Below are 14,727 nucleotides of genomic sequence, written 5' to 3' on the forward strand. Positions count from 1 at the left end.
TACCCGGAGTCCTGAAACTCCTGAAAGCGTCATAAAATGTTCACAAACTGTATTTCTTTAATGCAAGGTCTGGTGACAAAATTAAACACAGTTTTTTCTTTCTTTCTCCCGTCCAATCAAATTACCTCCTTGCCCCTCATCTATCCAGTCAAGATTCTCACGGGCTAATCGTTTGGTGAGATCTTGTTGTTTCCCCAGGACCCAGTGAAACAAGGCTAGAGGATCTGATACTATCACTCAGGGAAGTAAAGGGTTTCTGCTTTCCTTCCAAACAGCAGGAGCAGCAGCTCCCATATTTGGAAGGAGGGGTTTCTGTGGCCCTGACTGAGAACAAGGTGCTTAGTGTTTTCTTTTAGCACAAGAAGACACTCCTCTATAGGAATGATTTACATCTATGAACAGCAAGCAATTCTTAACGTTACTGATGTAGACTTGGGAGTGCAGAGATAGCCAAATTAGGAGCTAATTGATGCACTGGGGATTGACTCTTGGGCCCCCTTGGCTGCTGGATGTGATCACCGAAGAGAAAGAAAGAAAGGAAGAGAGCAGGAGCCATCCTCCAGCCAATGCCTCTCTAAAGGTTGGGATTCCTGAGGCCGCTTCTGTCTAGTGCTGTCAAGGTCAGCAGGTTCAGGTTCACTGAACGGTCAGGATGGTTTGAATTACTGGCAGTGCCTGCCGATTCCTCCGCTGATCGTGATCCGTCTTCCAGCACCAGCTGCGGGATGATGCTCCCCAGCCATGTGCTGTGCACGGTGTGGGCCACAGGGAATGTCAGAGAGGCAGATGCTCTTGTTAAAAGGATAAGTTTGTAGGAAGATTTAAGGACCCAAGGCAATGCTGAAGAAAGGCACGTGCTCCAACCACTGAGCATGTAGAGACTAGGTTTCTAGAAACTGCCACTCTGATCAATTTTTATTTTACCTGGATAACTGAACATTAGTATGTGCAAGTATTTATTTAAACACTGCTTGGACATTTCTCCCCAAACACACGTAGCTGTGTGACCAGGCTAAAAGGCAGGATAGTCAGCATGTTCCTACAAGGCAGTCTGCAGAGAGTGCCAGAAGGTGCTCAGAAAGCTGACTGCCAGTGTGCCCCACAGTAAGTAGTCTTGGAGCCACTGAAGAGACCTCACCAGAGCAGGTGAGGAAAGCTGTGTCTGTAGAGGTATGAGTTTGCATAGCCAGGCTGCCAGTGTCACAGATGTGTGGCTGAGTGCCTACATGTGTCTGTGTTTCTATATTGTATATGTGCCATCCAAGCAGCCACAGCAGCAGTGATAGCAGAAGTTAAGTATGTCAGAAAGACTGTGGCAGGAAAGAGCAACAAGAGGGATTTAGAAGACAACAGAGCTGCGTAGAAGTAATGTCTAGTGTTAGTCTCAGCTGAGAACATCTCCACAGGCATTCTTTACCTGCTTTCAATGGAGCTGCCCTACAGAGAAATCTGCCCCTCTCAATTGGTAGACTGAAGTGCTTACTCTTGCTTCTTATTCTGGGCTCTGTTGTGTACCTCTGTGAGTCAGTCAGCTCCTGCTGCAGTCACTCCTGTGCAACAGCTATGGATACGCAGCTTTTATACTCAGACCTCTGTGTCTGCTTGCCACGCACATTTCTACACCTGTTGAAAACTCTGTGTAGGGCTGAGAATGCAAGGGACTGCCCATACCTGATGCCCATACGCTGTGCCTCTTGCACAGCAGCACCCTCAGTGCTCACCAAGACATGGAAGAGATCAGGGTTAATGTCATGTGACCTGCTCTACAGAAGGGAAGTCCCCATCTCCTCTAAGCTTTGCACAGGTCTTCTAACGAGCTCTGTGTGTAGCCTGCTCTAGGAAGTACATTGTGCCTACTGTCACCTGTCTTCAACTCCTCTCCCAGTTCCCTCTTCCACTGCAGCAAGGGGCTATGGCAAGAAGGGTCAGAAATAGTGCCCAGTATCATGCTGGTTTACATTAATGAGATACACATAGTGTAATCCGGCAATGGAATCAGCTCTACAAAAGGAGGTAATAGCAGGCTGCCATGAGCAGAGCAGCTCAGGTAATTGGTTTATCTATCTAGAAGCAGTAGTAGCAATCTCTGCACAGACAGAGTAGCAGTAAAGTCTCTTCCTTAAGGCTATTTCCTTTGTCTTTTCAATTGCTTGCACATCCATGTGAGATAGAGAGAGAGAGAGAGAGAGAGAGAGAAAGAGCTAGAGAGAGAGAGAGGGAGAAATGTTAATTTGTGAATTAATGGCTTTTCTCTGCGGAATTGTAAATTCAAATGTCACCTCACAGGGTGACACTACGCTGGGCTGCTGAGGAAGCAATGATAAGATCCCCCCCATCCCCATGCCGACATATACCCATGCCCCTCCCCTCCCTGAAAGATAGCTACGAAGTGGAACATGCTACTTTTAATTTGCAGTAACACCACAGCAGAGGGATGCAAGAATGACTGCTTTCCAACCCTCCCTTCCACAACAAGCGGGCCACATCTTTCCCTCTCTACCTCTACCTCCTTCCACCCCCTCTTCAACCCCTCCCATTTTAAACTGTGTCCAAGACAACACATTATCTCAACTCCCCCCACCCTGAACTAATCAAAGGATGAGCTAAGGGAGGGCTCTTTAGAATGGATGCCTCTGCAACCCTCTCCTCTCCTGCAATAATCAGGTGAATTAATGACCCTGAAGTTAAAGTGAGCGCTGATACTCAGGCGTTGTGCAGCGTAGGGGAGAAAGCCTTCATTGTTTTTGAGCAGGAGGCGGGCAGCAGCAAGGGAGATTCATGGATGGAGATTGAATATGCAATTTTCTTTCACCTTGCCAAGAGCTGCCCCTGGGCTGTGCCTGGCCTAAATTTTTTTTTTCCTCTTGCCATCTCTGCCTTATCCGGCCCTCCCACCTCCCTTCCATTCTTTCCAGAAAATTACCTTCAAAATTGATTTCCACTTTTACAAACAAATATAATGGGAACATGAGGGGGGAAAAAAATCTTGGGCTGTGATGAATTAGGGCTGTCAGGTGCTTCCAAGTCTCCTTTGTTTTTGTTTTACTGCCTGTTAGGTTCTTTGTTTTTCCAGCAACTGGGAATAATGCCCCTGCCCACACAGTCCCCATGGTCCATGGCTACCTTCACAGGATATGGCCACCACCTGATGTCATCACTGTGTTATCCCTGCTCTCCATCAGAGTGAGCAAACAGCCACTGCTAACAGGCTGCCCTGGCCCTTCACACCAGGACACAACTGATCCCATGGAGACACTGCATGTCCCAAACTGCTGGTGATCTCGGTCCTATAGCCCAGGTACAGGTCTGTTGATTTGCCTCTGATCTTCTTTACCCTTCTCCTCCTGTTTTCCCTTGCCTTATTCAGCTGATGGACAGATTCCAGCTCTCCCTTGTTCTGACAGATCAGCCTGGGTCATTGGCATGTCACTGTGACCCATGTTTTGTCTCAGTGCCATGTCACCTTGATTCCCCAGTAGTATTGCCCTTATGTCTCATTGCCATGTCACTTGACCCCAAATCAGTGTCATCTCTCACTGGTCATGGCATCCTCATTCACTCTTACACCAACAACCCTCTAAAATACCATTTGCCTGCACATTGCCAGTGATTTCTGATTACTTTTGCAGTTGATTCTGTAATCCACTGTGCATTAACCTGGGGCCCTCATGGATTCAGACACCATACACTCTGACTCCCATACTCTTAACATCCATGAAAACATGTAACAGTCACCTCCATGATTGCAGGCAGACCCAATGTAAAACTCATCAAAAGTGAACAAGAAGATCCAGAGATGCAGGCATCTAGTGAAACTGAGGAGCAGCCTTTGCACAGGTAGATCCATGGAGGAGGCAGAGACACTGGGAGGAGTTGTAGCTGCCTGACTCCTGTTGACATGTGAGCTTCAACAACCACTCTCAAGAATGAGTCAAAAAGTGGAAAAAGATCTAACCACAAACTAAATACCCATAATAAACAGTCAGAAAAGCACACACTCATGGTACTCACACAAATAAATGTAAAGAAAGGTTATATGCATAAGTAGCACCCACAAAACATAGCAAATTAACATTAAAGACACAAGAATGCAAACTGAGACACACAGAGGTACTAATGTAGGTGCGTGTCAATTAAATGTAATTTCTGAATAAATAAATAACTTACAAAAGTATATGTACACTAACTAAATGAAAACCTGTAACTCAAAGTAATTTCCTTAAACATGTACAGAATCAAATAATGTAAACAAATACAAAATATTTACATAAATAAACAGCCTTTATACAGGCATATAGTTAGAACAACTAACATGTATATATAAAAATATATATATATAACATACACACAAATATATAACCTCAATGCAAATACACATCTGTACAAACTATATACAGAAGTGTTCAGCACTAGCAGGCTACATATTCATATCCAGCAACCACAAAGATACATTTATACTCCAAGTATATAACAACACATACACTCAGAATATACATACACATATGCAACATTCACATATATGCTCAAAATGTGAGTACAAATACCTCACTTTCATAAAAATACATAGCACTAATACTGAGCCTTCATGCCCAAACATCCATATGATCCACAGTATCCATCCTCCTACTAGGCAATATTATACACAGCTTAACATACACATTTTCTGGGTCTACACAGGCATGCACAAAAATACGGGTCCAAGCTGCCACTCCCCCCAGTACATAAGCACAGATAAGTAGAGACCAGTGATCCTAACACAGAAATACAAAAAACAAACAGGCATGCAGGATTTGTTCCTGATTTGAGACACAAATACACAATCAGAGATGCACACAAGTACAACTGAAGCCAGACCAGCTTGTCTTCAGAGAATACCAGTCCCTGCCAAACTAAGCAGCACCATAAGCTTTGGAAGCAGGGCATTCTCTCTAAACTGCTTTCTGTGATGCAAGCTGTTAACTCTCCCTTACCTGACTTCCTCCCGAGCAATGCATATTCCCCAGACTCCCAGCGTGTGTGCAGACACGCTCGCAGAAATACACATATCCTGTTTCTCCTGCTTACAGACTGACCTCCAGATTCCTGGTGCAGCAGCCCACATTTCTGCCACTGCTGTGCTGCTTATTCATTGTCTTCTGCTTCATCCAGTTTCCCCCTCCTCTGTTTTCCTATACATACTCTCCCTTTTCTGACATCCTCCTGCAGTTTATTTATAGAGGTGCAGGATGAGTAGCAGGTGCTTTTCTTATGTCCTTCCAGGGGTCTCACTAGCCAAAGACCTTCAGGAGGGAGAAGTGGGTGATTACTTAAAATAAACTCCCTCTTCAATTTATATTTTCATCTAGAATGGCAGGGAATGTTACCTAGACTTGTGTGTATAAACACTGTGACCCTGGTTCCCTGTGTCTGCTCCTGTTTGCAGAGATACACCACTGCTGCAAGCTGCCTGCCACTGGAAACTCAGCCATGCTGCATGTAACAACAGTCCCAGGGAAAGTAGGAGAAAGACATCGTGAGAGTGTGAAAGACTCCAGAATCTGCTCAGCCCATCTGCACATCCATAAACTGCTGTGTGTACACCCCACAACTCTGTGTGATGGTTGGAACATGGGGTTAGCACCTGAGGCAATATAACTGCATGTGTCTCCAGTGTCATTAAGACTATTGCTGACCTGCAATAAAGCAGTCATATAGAATAACACAAACAAGTCAGCTGTGGTGACAAAAAATCACACTGTGAAACACTGCAGGCTTGCCACAGACAGTAGTGCTGTTTCATCACCGGCAGGAGTCCAAACACACCCTGTCTTCAACAATTATTAGGGTTTGAGGAGAACAGAAATATACCTAATACGCCCAGAGATGAACATACATCAGGCCATGACACAGTCAAGTGGAATGACTCACTCATATTCGTAGCAAACATATGCAAGCAGCATAGAAAAATGAATGAATGCATTTCCCCAAAGGACAGTTCTGGGCTAGACCTCTGCTCTGGTACAACTCCAGCATAAGCAAAGCATCACCATACTGCAGATGACAGCATAAGCACACTCTATGTTCTGAAACGACCCCAGTATGCTCTGGAACACTAATATCACACTTCATGAAAACACGCCATTCTGAATATGGTGCTGCAGTGACATGGCTGTATTGACTTCACTGTCATGGCCAGTCTGTTTCCAACCAACACGTTATATCAGCTGCAGTAACAACTCTATGAATTGCAGTGACAGCACAGTAGAAACTGCAACAATGAACCAACAATTACCATGTTGAAACAACCTTACTGCATGCCATGATGCAAATATACCACAAGAAACAATTCACAGCTGCTCCTGTGAAAAGTGTAATGGCCTTGAGTGTAATGGGGCAGCAGAGCAAGTAGTGATACGGTTAATCTCATCATTAGTGTCGCAGACCCACAACCTATAGTGATAGCTACAACAGGATAACCACAACCAAACTGCCTGCAAACACATACTGTGTGCCACTGACAGTGACACAGTCATCTGAAATGTCATAGCTACATCTCTCAAACTGTATTATCCCTGCCACTCTGAACAACACAAATGGGATCATATTTGCAGTGGCATACTCAGCTGCTGTATATCTGCTCAAAAACACATTACACACCTCTCTGCTCTGTGTTACTTTCCACTTGAAGAAAATTTTGAACTCAAGTCTTTAAAACAGTCTATGTCCTGGGGCAGTATTTTAAAAAACAACTTTCAGTACTGGGACTGTCACAGATATCCCTGCTTCACACTCCACCAGAAGGAGGCATTTTTAATTTCCCAATACAAAAATGAGATCACAGCAAGGTAGAAAAAGTCCCAAGCTATACAGTTTCAAGACCCCACTCTGCACTCAGAGTCCTCCCATTTGAAGTGAGAAAGAGAAAACCACCTGTAACAAATACACTGATTTTCAGCAGAGGGTGTTGTGGCAATAACAGTCAGAAAATTATATGAGCATAACCAAAGAGAAGGGCAGGCCTATCCTATAGCTCCAGGATTACCAGCACAGATGCTCCTACAGATAGTGGGCAGCACCCTGTTCAGCATAGCCCAATCCCATTTGAGGAGTATGGTGAACCATCTGCACTGATACACCTAATTCTTCTTGGAAAACACCATCAGATCTGTAGAAATCTTGATGACTCCTCATTGTCCCCCTGCACTGACACAGCCCTGCATTACTAGGCATCAATGTAACTCAGTCTAATCATCAAAATGACAAGTGAAGAATGGAAAGGAGAGACTTCTGCCTTCTCGGGTTTGCTCCCCCATCTCTGCTGGGGATTCCTTTATTGCAAACAGCCTGAGTATTATTGCCATTTACAGTAGCAATCACTCCGTCCCCTCCTCTCCCACAAACCTAGTGCTGATATTAGCACTGATCACACTAACAAGCCTTTGGGTTTTATTACTACTGATACTAATAATACTGGACACATTACGTCTGCTCCCACCAATAACAGGCTGCAGATATGATCCCTGCTAATGTCGATAATACTGGGGGATATTATCTCTGCCATTGTCGGCACTGCAGATATTATTGCCAGTAATGCTGTCAAATGCTACAGATACTGTCAAGGACCAAGATTAATAATGCTGAGAATGTTACAGCACCAACCTCACTGGAAGTTGAATCCCAAATGAGAATTTAGGTTTAGACAGGAAGTCTGTTTGCAGCCCATTATAGAAAGAAAGGACTGTGTCTCATAAGAATGGTTTTTAAAATTGCTAAAGTTTCACCCAGCTGAAGATGCTGTGGTATGCTGGCAGCAGCTAGATATACTCTTTTCCTGTTATCTAATTATTCATCTATATCCATCTATTTATCTTTCTATCTATTTATCTGTCTTTTGCTTTCTCTGCATTTCTCCTTTTCTTCTCCTTGTATAGTTCTCAAGACTACAATATGAGAGATACTAAGTTTTTGTTAGTGCCTCTGGGTCACCTCAGTTCTCATTCTTTTTTAGCTGTCAATTAAGGGGTTATGAAAAAGCAGAAATAGTTGTATATTTTTCCCCTTTGTCCTTCTGGTCATCATATTACTGCTTCTTAATCTGACAATGACCCTGCTGAACATGGTTGGCCTGCCATCACGGAGCACTACAACGCTCAAACCATGAAGAGCCAGGAATTCATGCTTTCTGGTGCAACTTGGTAGTGTAAGACCCTCACTGGTCCTGAGAAAGTCATTACATGCTGCAGGGTGACCTCTGCCTTTGGAAGATGGTGGGTGTATAGTCAGAGGGAAGTTACAGCTCCATTGGCAATGCCCACAGAACACAAGAAATGGTACACAACGTGCTACACAAATGGTGGTGAACTTTTTAGTCAAATTATTTTCAAAATTGCAGGAGACCAACTCTATCAAAGTCAGAAGTTTTGCAATCACTGGTTATAAACTGAAACAAAAGTGTAATTTGGTCTTTACAAGGCAAATCCTGACCATCCGTTCTTGGTATTCACCTGAGGAAGACATATTGAGTTTTGAGGAAAGACTCATGGCCAGACAGTTCCTTGTTGTGACTAGTAGACACTCAGAGCTGCTTCCCAGCTAGCTCTCTCTCAATGTCATGCATGGCCCAGGCCACCCTTGCACTTGCAACCTAGTATATGTGGTAGGTTGGGATTCCCACTCTTCCCTCTAACTCCCCTTGAGGGACACACCTGGCTGTCAGCGTCCATCTCTGAGCCCACCTCATGCATCCGTCTGGCTCCTTCTGTCCAGCTCGGGAGTTCTGCTACATCATCTTGACACATAATTATCTTTCCTCTTCCTAATCATCTGTGCTACTGTCTAATGTAGACACCAGCTGCAGCAAGGAGGACCTGGGGGAGGGGGTGTGCTCACATAGAAGCTTCTCTGTCTTTCTCCCACCCTGTTCCCCCCAGCCATCACAGAGGTTGCTAACAAGGTTTTCAGAACTGGTGATTCAGGAACAGCTTGGTACTTCCCCTTTCTGCTGAACTGCATTCCTCACAGAGGAATCCTTGCAGCAGAGCTGGTCCAACAGAGCGGAAAGAAAGAGCAGTGCTGCTTCTTCTGCCTCCTTTAGGGAAGAACCACTCCCTAAATGCTTGAAAAGTAGATGTGCAAAGCTCACAAGGGCTTTTCAGTGTAAGAATAAAACCAGAAGTTAAGAAAGAAACTGCAAAAAAAGTGTTCAGAAGCTCTGGGAAATACTGAGAAGGTGTATGCTTCCAGCATGAATATGAAAGAATATTCACATTATATCTCTTGAGAAACTTTTCCTACTCCCCATCTCAACTAAAAACAATCAGAATGTTCACAGCAACAGAGGAGACTGCCCAGGAATGAGTGCAGGTCACTGTCTTTGCAAAACTTCCCTTTGAACCCTTCTAACCTTAGGAGTCAGGCCCACAAACGGAGATATTTTCAGCATTTCTGAAGGCCAGTGTGAGCCCAGATAACTCAGCTCATGGTTAGAGATGTTCAGCAACTAGCTGGGATTCCCATAGGAGCTTTCTCTGGGTCAGGAGCACAACATGTCCCTGCAGCAGATATCTGGGATGGTAGGATTAAGGCTTTTATCTAAGGCAGTTGCAATCATGTCATGTAACTGCCACCTAAAACTCTGAGAGATAAAGAGAAGCAACATCTGCAGGATTGTCTGGTTGGTACCTTTTTGATTCCTAGTGGGATATGTGGGCACTTGGCCAACAACAAGGAGCTGCATAGTGTCACTTGCCTAAATCAAATCTGGAATGAATTAAGGACAGACACAAAGAATAGTTCTTACTGTCAATAAATCGTTGTGAAGTGTCACAGTCTTAGATGGCTGCTCTGTTGTTTCTGTGTTTAATTGTACTGTTCCAAAGAAAGCTCAGGTTCTGAGGCTGGAAGTGACTTTGTAGCTGCATCTAAAGTGGGATGATCTTTCCAGGTATAGCCTGAATGGTAGCTAAAGCCAGATTGAAGAGCTTCATGTCTAATGAGATTTGGAGGCACCATGTTGAGAGATGGTGATCACCACACTGGGCTGTATGAGAACAGGGATTCACAAAACCCCCAAATAACTGCCAGGAGATCTGCACAACCATTAGAGAAACGTGTCATTCAGTTTGAAATGTCAGTGTTTCCTGTATATGTAATGATGGCAAATGCTGGAAAGGTTTGCAATACTTGTCTCTTATTCCTGTCATTTTTTGACTTTGAGGCATTGACTTCCATTGCTGCACTTTTTTCTTAGCTGGGCCCTACTGCCATCTAGCTGGGAAATGGATCTTCCTCTGGGGCCCCAATCCAATTTCCAATGACATCAGCAAAAATCTTCCCACTTGCTTTAACAGAAGCTGGATTGGGTCCTAGCATCTAGTTTTACTTTGTATAAGGGAGAAAGGGAACATGATGACTGCCTTTTATTTTTAGGACTGCTGTGTTTATTTGGATCAAAAACTTACAGATGTGAATCTCACCAGAACCAATACTGAGAAAATTACCAGCAAAACCTCAAAATGCAACATCAATCTCAGGAGAGCTTTCTTTTCTCACCACATATGACAGAGAACTCTCATGTTCTCTTGCACTGCACAGCATTGGGATTACAGCACACACAACACACTGAGCCACCTGATCTAAGAGGTCTTTCCATGCAACAAGCAACACAACATACTGAAGTCAGAGCTGAACCCAACAAACCGGTCAGTCAGTATTCTTTAAAAAGTTCACTCCTTGCCCTCATTTTTAGAACAAATCAAATTTAAAAAGACAGATATAAGGAAAAGTGTTTGAAAGCCACCATAAGAGCACCAAGACCTTACCCAGCCCTCCTAACTCAATCTATTTAGACCTGAGACTCCAGCTTTTGATTAATTTCAGAATCTTTGCCTGAATACTTCACAGCAAGTAGGAAGCAAAAGAAGATAGCTAAATACTATTTCATTACAAACTTAGTGAAAGGTTTAGAAATAACCTTAGGATCACAGTACTCAGAAGACCTTTCTGCTTTCAGACTGTTGCAAGCATGACAGTTCTGCTGTGGTAGATGCTACTCATTGAAAACTGGGCCCTTGTGATCACCGGCTAATGTAGCTCATGGCACATCACAGGGCAGGAACTTGTTTGCATGGGGAATGAAAGACGCCTCCCACATTGCTGGTGCTTCTCCAGGATGGCATTTCGTTTGAAATCAAGTGAGTCAGGGAAGCCATGTTTACCCATAGTTCAAGTCCGGGCACCTGCTGGCACCTGGGGAGTTCAGTTCCAGCCGTTTCCAGCAGTGAATGAACTTGGGATCAGCTCCAGCAATGGAGACGGCTCTCTGCCTGCTGAGCAGATGTCTGGAGACGCAGCCTGTCATGAAAGGCCTCAGAAGAAGAGCATTCCAAGCCAGCAGGGCAGTGGCGGGGAACTGGTCCCTGTTGCTAAAACTGATCTAGCCCCTGGAGCAGCTGCAAACCTTGGCCTGAAATTGGAGCCTGTACATGGGGACAAAGAATATAAAAGGGAGGATGAGCTTCTCCCCTCCCCCTACCTTCATCACGTTTCCTCTTCTCGCCATTCGACCGAGGAATCCCCAGGATCCCGTTAATGGAGTAAGAGCCCACTGGATCATTGGAGGCACTGGAGACAGGAGGGGATGCTGTGCTGGGCACTGGACAAAAGGAAAAGGGAAAAAGGGCCATCAGGAGAGCAGCACAGCACGCAGGGATCCCCAGCTGAAAGCTATGCTTGCCACCAATCTAATAGGAAAGCCTGGGCACTAAACAGATTCCTGGTCCCTCATGCTGAAGGACTTACTCTACTTTATTCCAGCAAAGCTGCATCCCAGCTTTGGTTGTCCACTTCTATACTGTAGATTCACAGCCTTCCAAAACAGGGCCATTCATAACAAGTAAGGGTATTCCATCAAGAAACTAAATGTTGTTACATTCCAGTTCAGAGCAGGCTTTCAAGGAAATCGAGTGAAATGCTGCATAGGCCATATTCTCTAGTGACTTCATACTCCATCCATATTTTACCAGATCATTTCCTCTCAGCATTTTTTCACCAGGAGTGCATATGCTCTGTCCTAGGCAGACTAACCTCTTACATGCCCACCTGAAACACTTAGTGAAAAATTTGCTTCTTGGCATAGGTTAGGAGCACTTCAGTTCTGGCCTATTAAATTCAGTTCCCTACTGGAATGACTGGGTGATACATGCTACCACCCAGATTAATGAAAATCTAGTGCCTTCCTTTTGTACTGACCAATATCAATAGGCAAAATGCTCTGGCCACTTGGCTGTCCAAGATTGCTCATGAATTTCCAATATATCAAAAGTGACAAGTAATCCAAATTAGAAGTGATCCCTTCATGATAATCAGGCCTTTAGAAAATAGAACAGGTAGACCTATGCATCCAGCAGGCATACCTATGGTGTCCCAGTGTGTCCCAGCAATGGAAAGAATATCCCAGTTCTCTTACAGGCCACTGTTCATCATTCAGCTCATAAAGCGCTGACCTGAAGCAATCTCATCCAACAGAAGCATTTCAGGATGAAACAGAACCTTTCAACACTCTCCAATGTAGACCCACTTCCTTAGAACATCCCAGAGCAATAAGAGACTCCACCAGAAGCACTCACAATCACTATCCCAAGCTCAGCCATTGCATGCCCTAGACATTGCACTACTGTTCCAAGAAGGAATCTGCCAGCTCCATCTGTTGTGATTAGTGATTGCCAGTCCAGTGAGCAAGTCCATATTAAAGGGCATCCAGAAATGCTCTTCCATATTGGCCCATTGTAATCCTTTTGTGTACAGGACATCTACCAGCTCTGTCCCATGCAAATGAGCATTTTCAGTAAATTCTTGTGTAGCAGCAGATTCTCAATAACCAACAGAATCTAAGAAAATCTTAGGCCACAAATAAGCCACCATATTTCACAATATCCTGGAATACTGCATGTTTTCCTGCTCTAGTTTGTCACTAGATAAAGCTATGCTAGCACGAGCAGACATATCCACCCCACAGCCCATAGATTAAAAAGTATCTCATCACACATCTAACACAGTACCTTTAAACAGACTAGGAGGCATTTAGTCACTGTATTACAGCCTCCATCTTCTGTTCACCACAACAAACCAGCAAAACATTGCCCATAGCAAAAAAAAATAAATGCACTTTCTCACTGAAATGCACCCATGGGATACCTGACTGCAGAGCTAAAACAATTAAGAACTTAGTTGTGAGGCAGCTGGAATATCTTACCCATGTTTGTGTATTACTACCATTAAGAAATGGACCACAAAGGGAGAGAAGAAAAATTGGTAGGGGAAAAAAAAAGAGAGTCAGAGTGAGGACAAGGGAAAAGGTGAAGACTGATGCTTAGACGGGGCAGCAGTAAATACTTCTCTATAAGGAGATGAAGGAGAGAGCATGGTCATGAAATGGATGTTAAGGCAGAATCACATGGGCAAACCCCTACTTTGGGCTAGTTTCTCTGTGATTCACTTCTCTGCAATCCAACAGGGGAGACAAAGAATAGGAAACTCTGCTTTTCATGGCGGCTTCTTTCCCCCCGTCCCTCCTCCCTTTTGCTTTGCTTAGCATCTGCTTGTCAGACTTTGTTCCCTCAACTAAGCTTCATCCCCATTTCCACTTGACCTGTCACCACCCCTCATGCCAGTCTACTTACCAATAGTATGTCCTGGTGCAGTCACACCTGTCCCACTCCCATCTGGTGTTGGGTGAAAAGGTTGCTGAACTTTGGTTCTGATGATCCTGAAAAAGAGTGAAACACATTCAGAACTCAGATGCATCTTCTCTGTGCCTTTGCAGACCCACAGTCCCAGATATCAAAACCTGAGGGCTCAGTCTGAGCTCTTGGTGCAGCAGAGTGGCTTCATTTGCCTTGTGGTCCTGATTCTACTGCTTTAATAGACCAGCTCTCAGAGAATTATCCTACTTCTGCTCTGTCATCTTTACTCCAAACTTGGGTGTTCACTGCATAAGGGTGGTGGTGTTCAGTGAGCAAGCTAGGATCTTCTATGTGCTAACAGCTACATTGTCATTTATGGTCTAATCTGTGAGCATAATCACAGCACAGTCTTCGCAGCTAATAGAGACATTGCTGAATTTACAAATGGTGTAGCTTTAATTTTATTGTCTGTCTGAAAAATACCCTTCTGACTGACTAAATGCTTTGTACTGTGGAAGGCTTGCCCAAAGCCCTCGCCCTTCATAAATGAGGTGAAAGCAGAAGGCATCTGTAGGGACTGGTGATGAGATATAGATCACTAAGGAAAAAAGGATAAATTTTTTCTCTGGATAAAACAGGGAAAAAATTGGTGTTTGTCAGGTGGTGAATGAACACAGCATGGGAACTCAAAAAGACATCACAAAGCTTATAATGTAGCTCAGAATGACAATAAACTGAACTGTAATCGTCAATGCTCTGTTTCTTGTTGTGTGCTAGGTCACTGGCTTAAATCCAGCTGAGGTCAGTGGTGAAAGAAAATCACTAGTACCTAGTACCTGATGGGCAAGGTCCCTGACTACTGGCAGATACTGGGTATCTGTGAGTTGGGAACAGTGGTTCCACCAAGGAAGTCAGGAAATAAGCCATGACCTGTGAAGGCCATGGAAACCAACTTCCTTTCTAAGATTAGAACAAGCCTTTCCTCTATTCAGCCACTCCAGTTGGGCTGTAGGCTGCAGATTCTCTTCAGCCTGAGCTTCTGGAACTCTTGGCCCTGCATTATATT

The 14,727-nt window shown here is 44.3% G+C and overlaps 1 protein-coding gene across 14 annotated transcripts in view; it reads right to left on the reverse strand.

The window, feature by feature from the left end:
* PAX2 (paired box 2) overlaps positions 1–14,727 on the reverse strand; it is a 98,029-nt gene that overhangs the window by 37,881 nt on the left and 45,421 nt on the right. For all 14 annotated transcript variants that reach the window (XM_072931031.1, XM_030275967.4, XM_072931030.1 and 11 more), the window contains 2 exons: positions 13,659–13,744; positions 11,513–11,632 (listed from right to left, as the gene is read on the reverse strand). In XM_072931031.1, coding sequence (XP_072787132.1) covers positions 11,513–11,632; positions 13,659–13,744 — 206 coding nt within the window. The remainder of the gene's footprint in view (positions 1–11,512; positions 11,633–13,658; positions 13,745–14,727) is intronic.

Source organism: Taeniopygia guttata, chromosome 6 (assembly GCF_048771995.1).
Source record: "Taeniopygia guttata chromosome 6, bTaeGut7.mat, whole genome shotgun sequence".
NCBI lineage: Eukaryota > Metazoa > Chordata > Aves > Passeriformes > Estrildidae > Taeniopygia > Taeniopygia guttata.